The sequence below is a fragment of the Thunnus maccoyii genome, chromosome 7 (genome assembly GCF_910596095.1).
Source record: "Thunnus maccoyii chromosome 7, fThuMac1.1, whole genome shotgun sequence".
Taxonomy (NCBI): Eukaryota; Metazoa; Chordata; class Actinopteri; order Scombriformes; family Scombridae; genus Thunnus; species Thunnus maccoyii.
In genome coordinates, this window is record NC_056539.1 from 6,660,532 (window position 1) to 6,683,440 (window position 22,909).

At 38.5% G+C, this 22,909-nt stretch overlaps 1 protein-coding gene across 1 annotated transcript in view; it reads left to right on the forward strand.

The window, feature by feature from the left end:
* Positions 1-781: 781 nt before the first annotated feature.
* The window catches only part of rab6ba (RAB6B, member RAS oncogene family a), a 59,111-nt gene continuing 36,983 nt past the window's right edge, over positions 782-22,909 (forward strand). The window contains exon 1 of the mRNA XM_042417208.1: positions 782-1,064. Within this exon, the coding sequence (XP_042273142.1) occupies positions 782-1,064 (283 nt within the window). The remainder of the gene's footprint in view (positions 1,065-22,909) is intronic.

Consider the following 22,909-nt stretch of genomic DNA (forward strand, 5'->3'; position numbering starts at 1 on the left):
GCCCTGTATTGTAGAGGGGCCCCCTGTCAAACCCATGCAACCTCATGGTTAGTATACTGTATATCATATGATATATATGGTGAATTCATATTATAGGAATATGTGTAAATATATATTTTGCCAACATTCATGTTTCAAACCATCGATTTTACACATAAAGATCAGTTTATGTGTCTAGGGTAGTATTAGTGGGGATGTGGATTTTCTTTTGTTTATATGTTTTTAACACTGTAGCACTTTAAGATTCACTGCAAATGAAAAGTGCAGTACAAATTAAATGGATAAAAACAATAATAATGATTATTGCTATTATTATTTACCCGTCAGGTGGGGTGTAATGAAAGCTGCATTATGGGAACTGTAGGATCCAGTGTTTTTGGAGGTTAATCTCGTCCACATTATGGACCAAAAGTCAAGAAATCTTAACACTTGCTGCTTCAACTCTGACCATTTGCTCTTTAAAATCTGTGAATCAAAAATCCACCAACTTCATAGGAGTGCAAAGCAAATCACTTTTTTAGTATAAAATGTTAGCTTCATTGTTTTTTGCCACACACACACACACACACACACACACACACACACACACACACACACACACACACACACACCTGTATCTCTGCTGATGTCTTTATAATTTGCATGGAACAAGAGAAGTTCATCCATACAAATAAAACTGGAGCCCAGCAGCATATTTTACATGTCTACCTCCACCCGACTCACATGACGTCATTTTATATCACGGCTGTCAGTTCATCGGGGAAACGAGGAGAGGCCGCGCATGCGCAGAAGCCGAATGAAAAAGAAAACGTCACGGGCCGGTGCAGCAGTAGCAGCAGTGTGTTCCCATCACGAAGAGAGAGAGAGAGAGAAGCAACATCACCGCCTTTTTCCGACCAGCATCTTAACCACCCAACACCGAGCTCGAGTGGGAAAACACACAAGTAAACCCAGACTGTCCTCCGGTGTCCAGAGTCCCTCCTCCTCCTCAAACATGTCCGTGGGCAGCGACTTTGGAAACCCTTTAAGAAAATTCAAACTCGTCTTTCTGGGGGAGCAAAGTGGTAAGACGTGTTTCATTCTCCCTGGGAAAGTTCATTTGTCGGTTGCACCTGCCAGCCCGTCAGCAAGTTCACGTTGTGAGTTGTGTTTCCAGTCAGTGGGAGTGAGGGCGGAGAGGGGAGGGCATTATTTTAATCAAATTACCAGCCTGTAAAGCTTCACATAATGGACCGGAGTGTGAGAACTGTAGCCTGCAGTCCTCCAAGTTTAACTGTGAAATCACTGAGGCTCTTCTAATGTTAACATCCGCCCTGTAAAGCGTTCACGTTGACTATGAGTTTAAAGCATCCCAGGCTTACTGTGGTTTTTTTAATTTTTTTTTTTTATAGTTATCAGGATTTATGCAGCATCATTTCGGTAAATGTGCAGCGTCAGGTCTGATGCTGTGGATGAAACAAGTTGGTAAATATCTGTGTGTGTTGAGACACACCCAGGTTGTCAGAGGCGATGAGATAACTTGTGTGGCTGCAGTCTCTGCCCTGGTATTGTTCCAGTCTGCCTGCTGAGGCTGACCAAGTTTGGTGTTTTTGAATGCTGACTTGTTCCATGAATAAATGTATAAAATCTCAGCACGGTGCACAAAACAACAGACATGAGTGCAGCACATTGTGTGAACTCATCTTTGATTTATCTGCTTTTTAAAATGTATTTATTTATTTATTTTTTTATTATCTCTGCCTCCATCCCAAGCTTTACTCGCCCACACCCTCAGACAGTGAAAAGCTTCTCCTTTTTCTGAGGCTTCAATGTGGCAACAAAATTGTTTTCCACAAGATTACACTGAGCCGGCTGAGACATGATGCGAATCCTTAGGCTTACTTGGTTGTTCCTTCCATGCCGATGATCAGGTCAGGTATGTTTATGGTCTTATTCGAAGATCTTTAGCAGCCGAAGGAACCACATTAGTCATGGTTCTGTCCTCCAGTAGCTCATATTGATCATCCAGTATAGTGGGGTCATGCATTACACAGTATATTGTTCATTTGCAACACTGTGCCGTAGTTACTATTTAGATAATAACAGATAGGATCTGTGTTGGTTTATAGCTATGCACCAAAGCATCTACTGGATATCAGATGAGGGATTATCACTGAACATTCAGATGCTTTAACTGAACTTAAACAATTGATGATGCCCTGCAGTACTGCTGGATAAGACTACAGGGCTGAAACAATTAGTTGAGAAACCGATTTGTTGATTGACAGAAAATCAGTCGCTAACTATTTTGGCCATTGATTAATCGTCTGAGTCGAAAAATTATTGTGTGGTTCCAGCTTCTCAATTACATTTGCTGCCTTTGTCTGTTTATATCATTTATAAATTGAATATTTTTGGTTTTTGGGACTGTTGGTCAAACAAAATGACATTTGAAGACAAGAAATTGGGCTCTGGGAACCAACATTTTATAGATAAAACAATTTATTGACAAATAAAATAACACATTGTATCAATGATAAAAAATAATGATTAGTTGTAGACCTAGTTTCTGGTCATTGAGGGTTTTTTTTAAATGTGATGCTTCAGATTACTCTTAAAACTTGACTATCTTTGCCACACAGGGCTTTCATCTCCATATGAGAGTGCAGAAGATACACGATATATATAATGTATTTATACAAACCCCAGAAAGGGCATGGATCTGTTTGTTGGCTTTACTCTTGGGCAATTTTATGATATTAAGTGCCAAGCAACAAGCCAAAGGGGATTTGGCCGCATAAACATAATATCAGGGTGTGTGCTGTATTCACCAGACCACTGAGCCGCCTGTTTTGACATCATAAATAACGGTCATGAGATAAAGAGAAATCCTTTCTTATTACTGAAACGTTAACAATGAAATGGATTTATGTTTTTGTGTGTGTTTGCACTATAGAAAGCTTTATTGCAAACCTCCATTGATTCATACTTCAAGATTAAAGTCTCTTTATTATCATTTAAAAGCAGAATGAACAATAAAGGCTTCAGGTGTCGACACAGGACACAGAGCTACATCTATCCGGCTATTGGATGCAGACAAAGGTCTGGTTGCTTTTATGGTTTGCTGCAGCAGCTCACTTTCTTTCCTTCCTCTCAGTGAAAATATTTTACTCGTTCATCACTTTTACTCTGTAGTATGGTTTTGGTGCACCGAGAGTTTGTCAGCAATACAGGAAGTGTGTTGCCTCTGTGGTCTTAATAGTCTAGAAGAATTAGAGAGTTTTGTGTGTTGTTTATGAACATACATTGGCTGTAACTGACAGGGGGCCTGAATTATTGATGAGGAACATTTCTCATCAATGAATCATTTCTCATTATAAGCTATGTGGGCCACTTGGTAATTAAATTCCATAATGGTGCAACTTCCTTTTATCTTTGTTACAGCTTGCACTTTTGCTCATTAACATGTGGGCTTAAAAGATTCCTTTGTAGGGTGTGTTATTCCACTTGCAAATACATTTTGATAGGAGGGCATGTACGTATCAGTGTGTCTGTCCTAATATTGCAATAAGACATCACTGCTAATATCACAGAAGTATTTCCTGCAACGCATACTATAGCGTTCGGTGTCTTTAGATAGGTCAGACAGGATCATAAAAGCAGCATTTACCATAATTACTGCTGACGCTGCGTGGTGATTCTGGTCACTGCTGTAAAGTTTTATCAGCGAGATAAACCTTTGACCTCCATATAATCCTGGAGGTTTGTCGGGTTTTAGAGAGTGAGATGCTGTGGTTGGCCTCATGCTGTAGCACCCTTTTGGTAAAACGGTCTGGCTCGTTGAACCCTTAAGCCTCTTGAGACCCCGCAGGTCTGCAGTGAGGGGTCCCAGCCGGTCTGGCGGAGTGAGAGTCTGTGCCTGTTATCAGTGCAAGGGGACTTTATTTGTCAACTAGTGCTCATTCAGACAGCACCAGCCTCGTGTTTGATTGGGTTGTCTCCGGTGGAACTGTGTCTCTCTGACATGTCTGCTATAATTGCAGCTGGTGCCCAGGCGGGCGTGAATCCCGTCAGCTCTGCCACTATCATTTATTAATGTACCCGACTGGACTCAAGTATGTCAGGAACAGGAGCATCAGTACAGAGGCTGCTGTGAAAAGACCACTCGTTCTTTCTGCCTTGATAGTTCTTGTGTAAAGGCCCATAATGGTAAAAGATGTGTTATAAAGGGAAAGTTGGCGTGATGTTCTGTTTTTCATAAAAGATTCGGTTAACGTCAGAAGGGGGGTCTCCAGATTAAGTGGGTGGAAGCAGGCAGAATGTTAAATGAGCTGTCAGGAAGTCTCTCCTCCTGCATACTTCTTTGGGTGTTTTCTACACTGCCGGTACAATGGGGGCTGGCTAAAGATTTCCTTGACAAAGCTGAAGGATTTTCAGCTGGCCAATCAGCTGTTTCCAAGTCTGTGTGCCCACGCTCCTGGTGGAAGCAGTATTTTGCCAGTTCTAGCCTCAGAGCAATCAACAAGGCCATTGTTAGAAACACCTCAGATTACTGCTCTGCATTTATTGGGTCATAGATGTTTGGCCATAGGCGGGTTTTCAGAGAAGCAGTCCTGCACGGTACTTTGTAAAAGCCAATTGTTTGGATGTAATCCCCTGCTGCATGCTTCATTTCACCTCAGACAAACAGATGGGAATACATTTGCTAGATGCATCCGCATGGCTGCGATGAGATTTTGCTCACTGAATCAAAATGTCATCTTCCATCTTTCAGTGCATAGAGATTGCCATCGTGCAAACTAGCGCTGGCTTCAAAATACTGCTGAATCACTGGACCAATATGCTTCAAAGTAGGGTTCAGTTGGTTGTCTAATGCATCAATCACTGTGTTTCCAGGAAACAGCTTTTCTGAGCAAATGAAACAAGGTTTTGGCTTGCCCGGGCAGGGAGCAGCAGACACATTTCCTCATAGAGACTGTGAAACCACAGATGCAGATATAGACACTACATATTTACAGTTTTACAGGTTTTATATAGAAATTGTACAGTAATAAGCAGAGGGATGTGCAGAAATCCTGTAGCAAACAGAAGGCACATGATAATTCTGTTTTGATTGGTAACTATACACCACAGAGGACTGTAATATAATTTCCAACCTTTTTGCATACTGTAGGTAGTGCAGGGCTTTTAGATTACCATCTGTTATTATTATGTAAGACAGTGGCTCATTGTAGGCAAACACCTGCCAAGTATGATTTGAAACTAACATCTAGAAACTGCTTCCTGTACTTGATGTGTGGATAATGTATGTGTTGCCTGTATGTGCAACCATTTCCTTATAGAAACTGAGAGAAATATTCAATGATGAGAATGACTTGCTGGTTTGAAGGTGTGTAGGTTGGAGAACACAGGTTGGTTTGTTTTATTTGCTTTGTCTCATCTGTTTGAGCTCCTTGAAACTTTACATAATAATATTGTGATCTTAAACTTTTATGTAAAACACACATCTGGAAAATGTCTTAAAGGGACAATATTTCACAACTCGTGGAAGTCAGTGTCACATGTCACATGATGGGTTTGTGTATGGTAGAGGGTGGTGGTGATGCAGTACTGAGATATAGTATTGATACACAACAACAATAGCTTGAGAAACAAAATGATATGAGCCATTTAAACTTTGTAACTGAATTATTTTATCAGAAAGCTTTTTATTAGGCCAATTACCAGATGAAGATTAAAATCTAGCTGTTTTGAATGATATATTAGAATTTAATAACAAAGTTAATTAAAATGAACAAATAAGCTTGTGATTTATTTCACAATATCACAGCTATTATCTCTGTAAGTGATCTCTGCAGAAAAGCCTGAAACTCACTTGATGTTGACACAAAACACTTGCACTTTCTTCAGTGTTGCACTGTTGAACCACAATATCAACCACAAATCATAATTTGTAGATTTCCTGATTGATGTTTGTAAAAAAAAAAAAAAAAGGTCATTTAATATATGTTGGATACAATACAGTCTACTGGATACACTACTGTTTATAAACGATGCACAGTTACAGTGCTACCATGTGATGATGACTAACACAGTGGGTTTTTTCATTATTATCTTGGAGCTTTTTATGGCTTTATTGGACAGTGACAAAAAATTGGTGACAGGAATTGATGGTAGAGACAGATGGGGAATGACATGCAACAAAGGTCCCGGGCTGGACGCGAACCACGGATGTTTCAGTTCATGGAGATGCCCCATGCTATTTTTAACGTAATCATTTTTCATATATGTTTGCCAACTTTAATGTGTTAGGTTAGTTTGGCTAATCATAAAGATACTGAACAAAATGTCATATTTATTTGGCAATATGAGGATTAAAGCAATTGAGTGGCTGCAGTAAGTTTAGGAAACAATCAACAAATGATTGACATGAGCTTGGTTTGGTGCTTTGTGGTAAATGAACCATGGTAATATAATGCCACTAGTAAACATCAAAACCACAAGATCCTGAAAATTAGTCAAAACAAAATATTTCCTTGTTGTGCAAGAGCATGTAATGTTCTGTAGACAGCCTCAAGTGCTTGAAAGATGGAACAGGTGACTTCATATTGGTAAGATTTGCAGCTTAGAGCAGAGTGGAGCTGTTGTGGTTCAGACAACAAGCTGCTGAGTAAATAGAGTTAACAGACCTTCAGCTTCAGGATTTTCCTTGAATGAGGGATTGAAGATAGGTTGTCGATATTGACTGGACAGAAGGCCTGATGTTCCAGCAGGAAGATTGAAGTCAGGTTTACGCTCCCTGAGCTGCATCGCTGCTGCTGTGACATTTGATAATCCCGTTGAATCTGAAGATAACTGCTCTTCTCTTTCATTTTATATCTCATGGCATCTTGCCAATGTGTGTTGGGCTGGGGGAAACAACTCCCTGACAGCTTTGATCTGCTATTGATCGACCCAGCTGCCCGCTAATGGGGGTAATTGATCAAAAGGCATCAATCCCAGCAACTTGCCTGCCTACTCCTACCATCCTTTGAGCAAGACGACCTAGCATCAACCTAGTATTCTGGAAAATTTATATATACCTGTTAAACCATTGAGTTATACTTTCCTCCACAAAAATGCTCTTATACAAAATCCATCATTCATATCTGACAAGGTGCATGTTTCTGCTGTGAAACATTTCAAAGTGCACATCCCTGAAGGTCAAATTGCAGGTAGACAAATTGAGGGGTGTAAAAATAAAATTAATGACTGTAAGTTTGTTCTTTAAAAAAAAAAAAACAACTAACATTTTCTGACTTATTAAGTGGTGTTTTCAGTCCTGCAGGAGCTGGTCTGCAGCCAAGGAATACCAAGCAGAGCGACGATAGCTCTGTACATATGCTGCACAGCTGAGTGGGCATGTTCCCCTAGGCCCATGGGAAAGCACAGCCTCTCTTATACACTCTGACCAGAATAAAACAGGATTGCAAATCTGTCTGCTGCCCATGCAGAGATGCCCATGCATGTAGAGAACTGTCTTATTCAGTTCTTCCCGCCTGTGTGCCAGTGAAAAAGATTTTGGAGGCAATATCTGACTACACAGTTTTACAACGAGCAATGATAAAATAGCAAAAGTGGGTGTTGGTCTTACTGCAAATGTTCCTTATGCTTTCTTAGAATAAATGTTAAAGAACAACTTAAACAAGCAGTTAGGAACTTTAAAGGTACCTCACATCATTAAGATGGATAGATAATTTGCAGACCTTTCGCTCTTCAATTAATCAATCAGTCAATCAATCAATCAATAAAGCTTATTTTTCATATACAAGGATAAGGATATTTACAGATATTTACAGCGCCTGGTGTAAATATCCTTAGCAGGGTAAAGCAGTGCCTATTGTACCACTCTTTGCAGGGCCTTGCAGTCCTGTTCGGTGCTGTTTCCGTACCAGGCAGTGAGGTTCCCTGTCAGGATGCTCTTGATGGTGCAGTTGTATAAATTCCTCAGTATTTGAGGGGATACCAAGAACTTCCTGAAGCGTATGAGGTTAAACAGTCTCTGCCTTGCCTTTCTCACCACTGAGTCAGTATGCAGGCACTTGAAGCTGTCCAACCTCTCCACAGATGACCTGTTGATATTAAGGGAGGTGTAGTTCCTTCCCTGCTTCTCCTTTATCAGCTCCTTAGTCTTGCTGATGTTCAGGAGTAGGTTGTTGTCCTGACACCAGCAGGTCAGGTCCCCTTCTTCCTTCAGGTAGGACTTTTCATTGTTATCTGTGATTGGGACCACTACAGCTGTGTCATCAGCAAACTTGATGATGGTGTTGGAGCTGAAAGTGGCTACACAGTTATGTGTCTACAGGGAGTATAGCAGGGGGCTCAAAACACAGCCTTGGGGTGCTCCGGTGTTAAGGATGAGGGTTGCCCATCGGGAAGTCAAGCATCCACATGCACAGTGAGGTGTTTAATCCCAGGTCCTTGAGCTTTGTGATGATCCTGGAGGGAACTATAGTGTTAAACGCTGAGCTGTAGCTGTAGAGCAGGTAGAGAGTGGGAGAGTTTCTGCCGAAAACAAGCACTGAGACCCGGGGAGACCTGGGGAGACATGAGAGCAGCTGCTCACCAACAGCTATGTGTGTTTACAGCAGAGAGCAGGAGGGAGGACAGATGTCTCACTCTGCTACTCTCTGCTGCAACTCTGCTGCAGCTGTGGACACTCACGGAGCAGACACTTTCAGTTTATAATTTTAGCATCTGTCTTTCGACTAATTATTGATAACGCGTTTAGTATTATAGAAAGTAGAGTTTTTTTATTTGATGAACGTGGGCGCTGATATGTGAAACTGACCTAAATGGGATTTATGTCTGTTACCAGTCTATAAGCAGTTAAAGTCTTTGCAAAGATCTGACAGGGCAGCCTCCGTATTCGCCTATGGTGGAATGTAGACTGCTGTGATAATGACCAATGTAAATTCACTTAGTAGAAAGTACGTTCTGCATTTGATTGACAATAACTCCAGATCAGGTGAGCAGGAATGGGATAGTCCCACTGTCATACCACTCCTTATTAACGATAAAGCATACGCCGCCTCCTTTTTTCGTGCCAGAGTCCTCTGTTCTGTCAGATCAGTTTGCAGAAAAAGAGTCACCTGGTTGAATGGTACTGTCCAGTATTCCAGGATGAAACAAAGGACATTACAGTTCCTGATATCCCGTCAGAAACTGATGTGGGCACAGAGGTCATCCAGTTTATTAACCAACACCTGTATATTGGCTAGCAGGATGCTTGACAGAGAAGATCTATGTGGCTGGGATCGCAGCTGGTGTTTAATCTCTCCACGTTTATCCCAGTGTTTTCTCCGATGTTGAGATGGATGCAGAGATCAACACAGAGATGATCTTGCTTGTCTATGTGGTCGGGATTGTAGGCGGTGTTTATCCCCTCCACCTTTTCCTCAATGTTTATTCCGATGAGTTGGCAGGAGGAGAGTTTACAAAGTGGTGAGTTGACCATTTCCCTATCCCGATGAGTGACTCGTAGTCATATCGTATTCGTATTACCATCTGTTTGTGTCACCACTGGACAGTGAGCTGCGGGGCTGTTTGAAAACACACTTTTAAATGTTTAGCTCATGTCAAGCTCAGCATTTTTATTTCAGACACAATGTCTCTGCCTTCATGCGTTCCAAATGCTTTTCATAGTTTTGACAGGGTTACTGAAATGTAATTCCTTGTTGATGCAGTTATAATTAGTTAGAGGCTGAAAATAATTTTTAAAACAATCCTAAATGAATCCCCCTTTTGCCCAGATTCCCGTTATAGAAGAGGACACTGCTGGCAGCAATGAATAACTCCCTTCATTTATACACCATTCATTTACTGATCCAATATGTGCCTAATTTTATAACTATAACTATATAACTTCACTGTTGCACGTATTACAATGAATAAATTGTAAAGATCATAAATTTAGCTGAGCTAACGGAGAGGCGACTGGGTAGGTCCGCGCCTTCTAGAATTAATTTTGTCTTTGAAATAGATGAGTCTGTGTCTTAATGTGAGATCTTCCGAGAGAGACAGAGGATCCCATTTAAACATAATCCCAGTTGCTCAAACAGAACGGCTCTGTGAATAAAATCCCTGCTGTGGAGGAAGGCTGTCATTTACCCAGCATGGGATGTGACACTTCACTGGGTTCAGCAGGTCTCCATCAGTGTTTACTCTTTCCCCAGCTCCTCAGATGAGCCCTCATCATGGGCCTGCTTTAGCCCCCACTTCATCTGCTTTAAAATGGTGCATCGTTTAGTGTGTTTTCACGTACTTGCTGGTGCTGTTATTTAAAAAGAAAGGAATATTAGTTAATGTTTTCAGCACACAGTAGAGGTGACTGTGAGAATATACTGTGTCATTGAGATGCCAGCACAAGCACCATGCAGAAGGTCCTGCAGGGATTTATGGAGTGGAGGCAAGCTGATGATTCATCACTCCAGATTAACATAGCAGGGAGTGTTTTATCAAAGAAATGAATCACTACCAGACAACTTACAGAGACACAGGTGGCAGAGATGCCATGGGGCCACAGCAGTTTATGAACACTTTAATTCTTACTCATGATGTCTACGTATTGGGAGACGGTTATTCTTAGAAGTATTACAATAGCATTTCAATATGAGATCATTTCCTCTAATATTAATTTTTCCTGTGGCGTGTTGTTGTGGTGTTTTGTGCTCTGGATATTAGTTATTAACTTCTCACTTGGCCAACAAATGAGAAATTCCTATTAGATATCTATTAAACTGGATTCATCAGAGTCAACTGAGGCTCTGGAAAGCTTCATTGATAGACGATATCAAGCTGTGAGGAAAATGAAGCTGTCTTCAGATATGAGTCATACAGCTCTCCAACCCTAAAAGTCTTGCGATTGGTCGACATCTTCCGATAGTATGAGGGAACAAACCATGGAAGTGGAGATATCCCTGATGCAATCAATAAATGAGTGACTTGGCAAGTTTGATATACTGGTTGAGCTGCAGATAGATCTCCGCAACCTGAGGCTAAGTTTGGAATTCAGCCAAGCTCAAATTGATGATCTAAGGAAGGGGAAGGACTCATTGAAAGGTACTGTGGCTACTATACAGAGAACAATGGAGAATGTCACGAAAGAAAACAAACAGCTCAAGGAAACGTTGCTTGATGTGCAGAGTAGATCAATGCAGGAAAATCAGATTTTTTCTGGGATTCCTGAGAGAGACAACGACGACACATAGCAAACCATACGGGATTTCAGTCAGTTCGAGCTTTTTAAACAAAAGGAGCTAGTGAAGACCCGAGGCAAGGCTCTTAAGGGTACAAACTTTTGGATGAATGATCAATTCTCAACGGAGATTGAGAGGCAGTGAAAACTAATTCCCATCCTTATAGGGAATATAGTATCAAAAACCATAAAGTTTCCATAGTTGTGGACAAATTATACATTGATGGGCAGTTGTACAGAGACTGAGAGATCCCTCTGTAGCTATTTTAAAGTTTTACTTCCTTGTCTGTCTGTTTTATCTTTTAAAATGAAATGGTACTCTCTCAGCAATTGAATCCAACACGACCTAGTCACACTCACTCTTAATACTAATACTACTACTACTTAATATTACTACTTGTCAAAAAAAGGTTTACATATCTCTCATGTGAGTGTGAACAGTTTAGTAAATAAGATGGATGAGATACTAAATGTTATCCAGATAAATAATCTGCATATGCTTGCTATTAGAGACTCATCTTGACCAAGCCCTGTCAAATTGATTAAAAGGGATACAATATTATAAGGAAGGACAGGAACAGAAGAGGAGAATTCACCTTCCTCTCCAACAACCAACATTGATTGGATGTGTTTATAGGCCCCCAAAATGAAACACATTATACCTGGATTAAATATGTGGGAGTATTGATTTTGCTCTGGATGAAAAGATCAAATTATTTATGCTTAGGGACTACAATATTGACCGGAAAAATAGTCACTCTGATGGGAACAAGACTAAGTTTACTCAATATATAGAGAGTCGTAATTTATTTCAAATGGTACACAATGGCTCAAGGTCCTCAAGAAACAAATTTGGGCATAGAACTGAAACTATTATTGATCTGGTATCCTGTAATGGTCTGCACAAAGGCTTGAATGCTAAATCTGCCCTGTTATCTTGGACAGATCATAATATTGTGTGCATTACTAAATACACCAAAGTGCCAAAAAGACCTTCTAGAGTGACTATAAGACAGAGTTTTCAAAATTATAACTTAAGAGAGTACCAGAGAGATTTGGCCGCTGTTCCATGGGACCATGTGTATCTTGAGGGTGATTTGGACTGTGCTGTTGATTGTTTTATGAAATTGTTTACAGATATTGTTGAGAACCATGCTCCTATAAGGGAAAGTACAATTAAAGCCAAACCATCTCTCTGGATTGACCAACAAATAAGAATCAATATGGCAGAGAGATGAGGCAAAAGCTATAGCATCCAGGTCAAGATTAGACTCAGATATTGTGCTGTATAGAAAATGCAGAAACTTTGTTGTAAAATTGAATCGTCAGAAAAAAGCTCTGTATAATAAAACAGCTCTTGAGGGATGCAGAAATAATTCAAAACAGATATTGAATACGGTGAATGGTTTGCTTGGTAGGTCAAATAGTGCAGGGAGACATTACCAATTACTTGCTAACATTTTGATTCAAAGGTAAATGATCTTAGGTCCAACATGAATAATAATGCCTCAAATTAATTACTGGTAGGTGAAATAGACAAAAAGATTATGAATGGGAGAAATTATCAATATTAATTAAATTATTTGTTAATTAAAATTATTAATATTGCCAGATATATATCATTAGATGACACTTTCACTTCCTGATAATGAATCCTCGGGGTACGATCTTATTGACAACAAATTTTTGAAATCTGCAGCCCCATGTTTGCAACAAAGAAAGTTTTCCACAGAATGGAAACATGCAAAAATTTGCCCCATTCCTAAAATTCCAATGCTAAAATAGCTTTTACTACACCCAACAGTCGCCCAATTAGCTTATTCTCCTCCTTAAGCAAAGTTTTAGAAAGAGTAGTAGATGATCACATTTGGAAATATGTGGACACTAATAACCTCCTAAGTCATGCTCAACATGCATATCGTAAAAATCATTCTACTGAAACTGCTTTGATACATGTGACAGATGAGTGGCTAAATGCCCTTGATCAAGATAAACATGTGTCCCTACTTAGTTCTTAATTCATTGTGGCTTCAGTAAGAATACTGTCAATTGGATGAAATCCTATTTAGATGGTAGAAAGCAATCTATATCTATGTTAATGGCTCCTTTTCTTCCCCATGTATACCTGTGGCAACCCACAAGGGAGTGGGTTGCCACTCCCTTTATATACACAAATGATCTTCCCTTAGTGTTAGTCAATTCAAATGCACATATGTTTGCAGATGATAGAACTATGACTGCAGTAGCAGATTCACAAACTCAGTTGCATGAAAATGTATCAAATGATTTTGAATGTGTCATCAAATGGGAGGAAAACAATAAATTGGTATCAAATTTAAATAAAATAAAAAATATGATCATATGTCCTTCAGGAAAGAGGAAGAAATTGAAGCCGTGGTACTTAACATATAGCAGTTTTCAAATTAAAGAGGTTACAGAAGTCAAATTATTGGGAGTTAAAATACAAAACAGTCTCTCATAGACGGCTCATATTACAGATCTTTCTAAAAGAGTGATGAAAATGGCAGGAATGGTTGGACGAATTGCAAAGTTTCTATCTAAAGACATTCTTAAGGTCATATCTCATAGTCTAATCTACAGTCACATTAATTACTGCTGTGCAGTGTGGGGCAGGGCGGCTCAGAGAGATATGAGGAGACTGCAGATCACACTAAACAAGGCAGCAAGACTGGTCTTAAGGTGTGGGTTTGAAAACGGAGTGAATGAACTGCATATTATTATGGGATGGCCCACAGTAGTAGAGCATGTGAGACAACATTCAAAAATTCAAAAGTTTAAAAAGCCAATTAGTATTGAGGACAAATGATTATTTGTATGTGATAAATGTCAAGTTAACATAATAAGAGATCAAATCATTATGTGCTACCAAAAATAAAAACTGGAATGGGAAGACAGACTTTCATTTTCTGAACTGTTAAATTATGGAATTCATTACAATAACTCACTCAAAAACAGCAGTCAGGATGTTGATTACAAGATTTTAAGAATCAAAAATGTAGTTATCATCACACTGATGTATTGCATTGTCAGTAGTATTGATATTATATATGAACACATGTAGATGAATATGTGCATATACGTAGGTACATACAGTATATGTGCCAATGTGTATAGGTTATATATGTGTATGTGTGCATGTATGTATATGATATGTGTGTGTGAACATTTATGTGTTTAATTATTCATGAATTATTGTATGCTTAAATGTTTTTTAATGTGGACTCTTGGAAGATTAGCCAATGAGCTAAAAGGGATCCAAATAAAACAAATCAAATTCTTAGAAGTATTACATAGGTTTTTATTCTTTTTCAATCAGATGTGAGTATTTCCGGTCCTTTGTATTGCTCATTCTGTCTGTACACTTTGATGGACAGGAAGGCACCTCTAGGCCCTGTTTTTGTCTTTTTTGTCAGTTTTTTTCCTGGAACCTGAATGATTCTTTAGAGGCCGATGGCTGTTTAAATAAATACTTTGTCCCACACATCCCTGTAGCTGTGGGATAGTTTAGCCTTGGGGCAAAAGCGAGCCTTGATCTCAAACACAATGGTCACTATGCTTCCTTTGTTTCTACTGTGGAACAAAGATGTAAAGGTAGAGACTTGAAAGCTGGAGTTTCATAGTATGAGATCAGCCTTGAGTCAGCATTTCTGTGCTCGACCAATCGTGACTGTTCGATCCAAATATCAAAACTATATTTAGTCCGCGCCAACACACCAATGTGCTGCAGCCTTTCTGGAAAACAAGATAAGGATTCAGTACATTCATATCCCAGCCAATAATGTTTGACCATAGAAATTTCAGGGACATTTAAATGTTATTGAAGAGTTTGACTTATAAATGAAAAATTAGCATTTTGAAGTGGTCATAATTTGAAATATAGGCCTGTTACATTACAAATGAACATTTAAGAGCATTAATAAGTAAGGCTGCAACTAATGATTATTGTCATTATTGTTTAATCTGTTGATTATTTTCTCTATTAATCGATTAGTTGTTTGATCAATAAAATGTCAGAAAATGGTGAAAAATGTTGATCACTGTTTCTCAAAGACCAAGGTGTAACCTAAAATGTCTTGTTTTATACGATTAACAGTCTGTGACCCAAAGATATTCAGTTTACTATCATAGAGAACTAAAGAAACCAGAAAATAATCACATTTAAGGAGCTGGAACAAGAGAATTTTATCATTTTGTCTTAGTAAATGACTCAAAATGATCGATTATCGAAATAGATGGCTATTCATTTTCTATTGCAGCTCTATTAATAAGATATGTTTGTGGTCAGTATTTGAGTGCCATATGAAGGTGTGGTAACCAGGTACAGTTTTTCAATGCTGGGTGGATCCTTTTGTTAACATGTGGATTATAGACTGTGCCTTTACTGTAGTGTGAAACTTATTCAGACTTTTTGAGTGGGTACAAAAAACATTTTTCATGTGCAGTCTGCTGACTACTCACAGAGAAGATGTTTTTTTGGATTAGCTTTTGCTAAAAATAATCCTAAATGCTTCTGCCTATGTGGTGCATATGAGCAAAAGCTGATACCATGCCAGTCTTAACCACTGGTTATCTCAGTTTACTCGAAGGCAAAATATTTTTCAGTTCTGGCAGTTTGCCAGGGTCAAGAAAAGGGTCTTGACGACTCCAGTGGGATGTCCATGGTGCCCTGTTTCAATTAGCCCTGAGAAGTGGAAGACCTAAAGGCCATGTTGCTGTTTTAGAATCTTTCTCCTTCTTCCTGTTAAAAAATGGTTTACTGCAGTTTAAATGAGTTAGAGAATCAATGACCACATACATTTACTCATAAGATATACACTACAAATTAAAGTGTTTTGTACAAACATCACAAAAAGCAAAGGTTGTCAGCACTCCTACTGGATGATTAAATGGCTTACTGTGCTATACAAAGATTATTTCACTCTAACTATTAATTGGCATAGTCAATGTGGGTTTAAACAAGCTTTATGTGTTAATCAATCAAGCAGAAATGATTCTAGTGCTAAACTGATTAAACAGCCCAAAGGATTAAAGAGGTGTGATTGCATCATCATCATAATCATCATAACACCAAATTATAGAAACTGAATCTAGCCTCATCATTACTACTACTGCACTTTGGTCAGTATGGCACATGAAATCACACCTTATCATCACCTGGATAATGCAATTATTAACAGCAGACAAAGAGTGTCAGTCATTACAGTAAGTCACATTCATGTTAGCTGAGAACTACAAACTACAGGACATTCAGTGTTCAGCCTGTAGACAATTTACTCCCATTACCAGAGATAGCTACAGGGTACCTTTGTTTAAATTGCTCATTGTCTTCTGCTTTGGAGTCTATTTTAGTTGTACCACAGTCTCTTTTGGTCTTAACTGTAACCTTAGTTTTTTCTTATGTATTTATATTTATATTCTCAGACATTTTATAGGGGTCTACATTATTTAATGGCTGCTACGGGTTCAGATTTGTTCACTGAGAAACTTCCATTTCCCTCTTACCATCATGTTGCATGGTGGGCTTATAATACTATTGCAGACAGATCATTGATGCACAATCAATTTGTTTTTTGAATGTACTCTTGTTGAATATGTTGTTACAGCCCAAGTTATTATATGACCTTCATTTATCAGCTTTTAATTATCAGAATAGACTTAATGATTTTGTGTGCCAAATAGACTTTTGCATTATTTAGTTTTCTGTGTACCCAAAAGATGGAACGAGTCTGGACTGGAAGTATTATGTCTGGTCCATATGTTTTAATTAAAATTAATGAAGGTAACAGGCTGTATTTATCATATCAATGTTTAATTATGAGGCATAATAACTATGTAAATTGTTATTTTCAATGTTTGGATATTTCTTAACAGTAGTAATCTCCACTGGTATTGTGTTGGCCCACAGCCCAGCTACAGTGTTAAATTTCAGATTGTTGGCCTTGTGTGTGAACAGCATTGTGGGACTGTAAAGCCTCTGCTGGATGTCAGGATGTCGGGATGTCAGGCGGAAGTTTTGTTTTCATTTCAGATGAATCTGCAAACAGTTTGTCTGGGGTGTGGAGAAATAAGGTTGGAAATAATGATCACAGGGTTTCCCCCAGGAAATGAGTCAGCCTGGTGGTAAGCCACACAGATCCTGATGTATCTCATTTTTATCAGAGGACGGTGGCCTAAACAATAAATACGCTTATTAAGTATATGGAATTTGTAGTGTGAAGTAGAACCTCTGCTCTTTTTCACTGAATGTTAAGTCTTCATATCATAAAAATGTAATAATATTTTCGTAAGATAGCCCTTGTTTCAGGCAAGGTGTCCCACCTCCACAGCTGGAAACCGTTGGATCAATTTTGCAGCGATTTTCCATAGTAAATTAAATGTGTCAACCAGCCCGACGTGCATTTGTCTTTTGTTTTATTTTCATTACAGAGACATACAGTAACAAGTATCTATCCACAGCTAAGCTTCCGTCCATATATAGTGCAAAATTTAACCAAATTTCCAGACAGTTTGCAAAAGAAAATGTGAATTAATGCGTGTTTCCATTCACTAATGTTATGCAAATATTCAGAGTTGGGCACATCAAGATAAAACAGTTAATAGCACTAATTCTCTAGTCTGGTGCCAGTAAACCATTGCAAATGAGAGAGGGCAATGAGATGACGTAATTAAAAGTGTCCCAGTCATCCCTCAAACAATGGAAAACCATGAGGAAGACTGGCATTTATGTATGTTGTGTGTATTCATTTGAGGAGCATTACAATCTCCTCATTGGTCCACATAGATCTGAAGTTTTCATCTGCCAGGGTTTTTCGTCTCTTCAGTGGAGCGGAGGCTTAAGTGACATGAAGTCACATGCTTCATTCATTTATCATTGATCGCTAAGTTTGTTTCCCTGGCATTTCATTTTTATGGATGCACCACCAACTTTTCCACAGCCAAGTATAAAAACTTTTTTGCGATATTTCTTTTTTTTTATTTCCTCCGTTTCCACTCAGTTTTTTTTTAAGCACAAATTGAAAATGCACATAACAAGTGGAAAAGTTACTTTTAGTTGCACTAATCAGCAGGATTTTTCTCAGTTTGCATTATTAACTAGATGCCGTGGTGAACACGTTCTTTTTTTTTTGAGGGGGGGCTGCAGCAGTGTGTTAGAACATTTTCAGCACTTGTTTTTAATTTCAGTAATGAGATTTACTCTTAGGCACTGGGTATTTCCAGTCAGTTTCATAAATCTGCTTTGTTATCCTCACTACTGCTAATTTAAGCTGAGTGTATATTGTAATTCTGATTGTTCATTTGCTGTATTCAACACTGAGAACATGAGTATGTCTGTTAATATTCTGGGTAGTACAGCATATGTCTGGCAAGACTGGAAATCAAAGCAGTTACCTCTTTTTCTAAGAGGATGCTGTTTTCATTTCTCCAGCCTTCCAGCTGCCCTCTTCCTTGTGAGAATGGAATCTAATTTAAACATTAAAACGTAAACTTGGTCTTTCACGACCCCTCTGGCCTCAAACCGCAGACATATGACTTATATCTCCTCTCCCAAGGCAGTTGCAAACACCACAAGAGTCTAAGGCTATATTTCAAAACCGGTGTTACACCTTGGTGGATATGTCATTGTGTTCTTAATATGTATGTCTGTCTGTGTGTATGTGTGTGTGTGTGTGTGTGTGCGCTGCTATTTTGCTTTTAGTAACGTCAAATGCCTCATTAGACTGCATAAGAGCTGAAATGGCTTTTTGAGTGCTTTATGTGTGCACGGGAGACTCAGCCTTTGTTGAGTTTGAAAGCATGTTCATACATTATTCAGAGGTATTGGTAAATGGACATGTCCTAGTAAGAGTTCATATTGCAATTTCTCTACAGGTGCAGTCCATATGAAACATATAGTTAAAACAATCAATGCTGCATAGATTCTTAATACCATCATGGACAAAAGGGTGCGGCTGACCCTAACACTAGCTGCTAGCTTGGTTAACACGGTGCATTTACAGTCTATGGTTAACTGTGATCATGCTAATGCTAGTGCTAATTTTTGCTAGGGAAAAACAGGCCTAGAACCATTAAAACCACATCTATTCACCAGAAAAACTCACCAGAGACCAAAATGTTACAATGTTTTCATGAACAGAAAACACACTGACATAGTCACAGCTACGCCTATACTCTCTGAATCTGGGGTTATGGCATGGTTATGTTACCTAACCAACAGGGTGTAAAATTAACCTTCTTGATCCACCAGCCAAATGGCTAGTGAATGTTCAAATTTTCCCAGCCACTCAATAGATTATCATTGTTTTTTTGGCTGGTGAGTGAAGAAAATCTACCAGCCACTTGCATATTTTACCAGCATTTGGCTGGTGGCTGATGCTAATTTTGTGCCCTGCTAACCAACATTGTCATTGTGGTAGTGACTTGTCAATCACAACGTAGCCACGCTCTAAAGCATACCCTGCTTTATTGTCTATTTTACTGTAAATGGGACCATAATTTACAAAAATGAATATCATGCAGTATTGAAGAAGACTTGAAACTAGTGATTGAGACCATAAACGCATCAGTAAACTGTTTACTAAGGTAATAAATCAAATGAGAAGTAGACTCATAGACTATTATTGGCATTTCAGCAGACCTATGGTGCTCTCCACAACTGACTGCAGCCCAATGTGGACATCATATGGACTCTTGAGTGTTTGGGAATGTGGTGATACCAGCGGCTGATGGAGTGATCATTGTCGGCTACAGGGTAGACTCTAACTAACCAATAATAAATCACAGATGGTTAGGATTTTGACCAGTCTGTACCTTTTTTAAAATTGGGGGTTACTACAAGCACAAACACAATACCACTGGCCTGAATGTTAATGTTAAAGTTGATATATTATTAATCTTTTGATACGAAGTGAAATGAAATGAATGACAAGGATCATTATAAAATCTGAAACAAATAAAAACTCCATAGTCTACAAAATGTTTTTACGCCTGGGTCAGAGTTTCCATGCAGATGTGCAAACCCCCCCATAAAGTGGTTTTTTTTTATAAATCCCAGCTTTTCCATGGGAAGTGGTACCAAGCATGTTTCAAGCCCTGTTTTTACTGTAGACATCACATCAGTTAGCTCTGCTACAATAATAATGAGATACTTTTGACGTTTGTCTGTTCTAATGCTTATCTACTATACGTAATGCTTTCAGTGTAGTTTTTACTATCGTAAAGACTCACAAGCATAAAGTCAAGGTACTCTAATAAGGAAGTACATACTGTAGATGAGCAACAGCATCTGTTATCTGCCATTTGTCAGTTTGATTGTTTGAAGTGTAAGTGGTTGGAATCAGCTTTGTCACGTTCATACAATCAGTCACTGAGAACATCACTTGCAGCCCAGCCATAAGAAAGTAAAATAGAAGCTTCAAGAGCGGCTATATTATTGATATGATATGATTATTTTGGTCATTTTGATGAAGGAGAGAGAGGCATCTAGGCCTAAACAGACTACATTTTGTTGAGAAGTGAGTTTATGTAGCATAGACACAAGTTACATATCAATAACTATTTTTCATGTTAGAATTAATGAAGGTGTTTATGTCTTGTTCTAAATGTAAGGTACACTCTCACAGGGATTTTTAGTTATGGGGCTGATTTGATCCCTGCTGAAGTTGAAGGTGGGCGTAGGTGAAGCTATGATAGAAAGTACATCGCCAAACTTTCTTTTCTGATAAGAACAATAGAGGTGCAAGTTGTACTGCTGTAACAGGTGAAGGGAGATGCCAATCAAGCGCAGTCTGTGCACGCCCACACAGTCCTGAGGAGATTTCTAATCAGGCACATTAAGTGAAACAGCTGTGTGGGTGGAGCATGGCGTCATTTAAATGAGCTATAGCTACTTTTATGAAACTTGACACATGAAAATAAAGGCTGTTGAAACAATGGTTATGATATATTTACTGAAATTTATAGTAAATACAGAGGATTAAAAACTTGACCTTATCAGCCAAATTTGATCTTTTCAGTTACAGCACAAATGACCTTAATAGTGTTTTTTAAAATAGCAGTCACTAGGGTCTGACATGGTGTTAGACTGTCCCAGTTCCATACTACAGAACATACTAATTATATACAATAAAAACCATGTTAATCTTTACAGTAGCAGTTAGTTTATATAAGAAATCAACACACTTTACCTGTTTTATATTAATAGGAATATTTCATGTGATATAAGACATCAGTAAAACAAAAGTTTGGAATGCTGCTGCCTATTAAGTAACAAAGAGAAAGCAAAATTATTGTCTGAAGGTTTTTTATTTTTTTATGTAACAGGGACAATGTACAATACATTTTATTGTACCAGATATAGCTAAAAGTTCACTTCCACCTGCGGTCTCTGGGAGGAAGGAAACAGTGATGTGCAAGTCACTGAAGTAAAAGATAACAATCAGTTGTGGTGAATTAACACACACTTTACACTTTGAAAATAGACGTGATAAAATATCAATAATAAAATTTGAAAGAAAAAATAAACAGACAATACTATTCCCCAACTAGGCAGTATACCATCACTAATCTCAATTCAGCTTTAGCTATGTTTTCCAACTAGATTTAAAATGTTTAATAGTACGGCACTCTCTGATGCTCAGTGGTAAAGAATTCATTCCCCACATTTAACAGTTTCCTCGTCGATGTCTTCACTAAATTCTTGTGTTTGCTATCAACTGCATTCATTCGGTCATGATGGACTGCAGATTCAGTTTTCAGTCTTTAGCCTTATGTTACTTTACATAAAAGTGATTCCACTGAGTTCCATGCAGTGTGGTTCACAGATTTTAAATTTGTGAAAAAAGAATTGTTATTGAATCAGTATCAGCAGATACTCTGAGTTTAGGTATCGCAATAAGTAGTAGGAAATGAAAAGTGTGATCAGTGCATACCTAGATTCAGTTATTTACTTTTTGTTTTTCATGATCATGACCTCTATTTCCTTTGTGAATTGTACTGCATTGCACACAGGAAATAGAGCACAAGTGTGTATGTCATCATGCAATACTGACTTTTTTGTACTGAATTTTGTCAGTTTTCAAGTTTAAACACATTATAAACTGAAAAGCTAGTTAGAATCAGCATGTAGCATGGAATTGGAACACATATAGAGTTTTATCACCGAACCAAACCGTCTGGAAACATCTGATTAATGAATAATTAATATGCTTCCAACTGCAAACCCATAGAGCCATTTTTTTGTTTCAGCCACTCCCAACATTTTGGAGGTTAACTAACAGTCACCGGCCACTGAACTTAATCATTAATAGAATTTAGAGTCAGCAACCCTTTAAAGATGGTGTAGGTGAAAGTGGGACATGACGACATTTAGACATTTTGTTGAACTTTTAACCTGGTATAACATCTTTAAATGATGGACTTTTGGTGCTGTAAACTTGGGATTTATGCTGAGTCTCTGGCTGAGCCCTTTAGCATGACACCCTCAGTTTTGTGAGTTTGTGTAGCATCCATGTACAGTTATGATTGTAAGTTTTCATTGTAGAAAGATTTTACAGCGCTCTAAGGTTGGCAGCTCCTTTTGATTTGTTAATGTGCGTGTAATTCGTTAACTTAGACTGAAGGAAATTTATTTGGAGGCCATCTGCTGTTTGGCATTCTCCTGTTGGGTTCTGTATG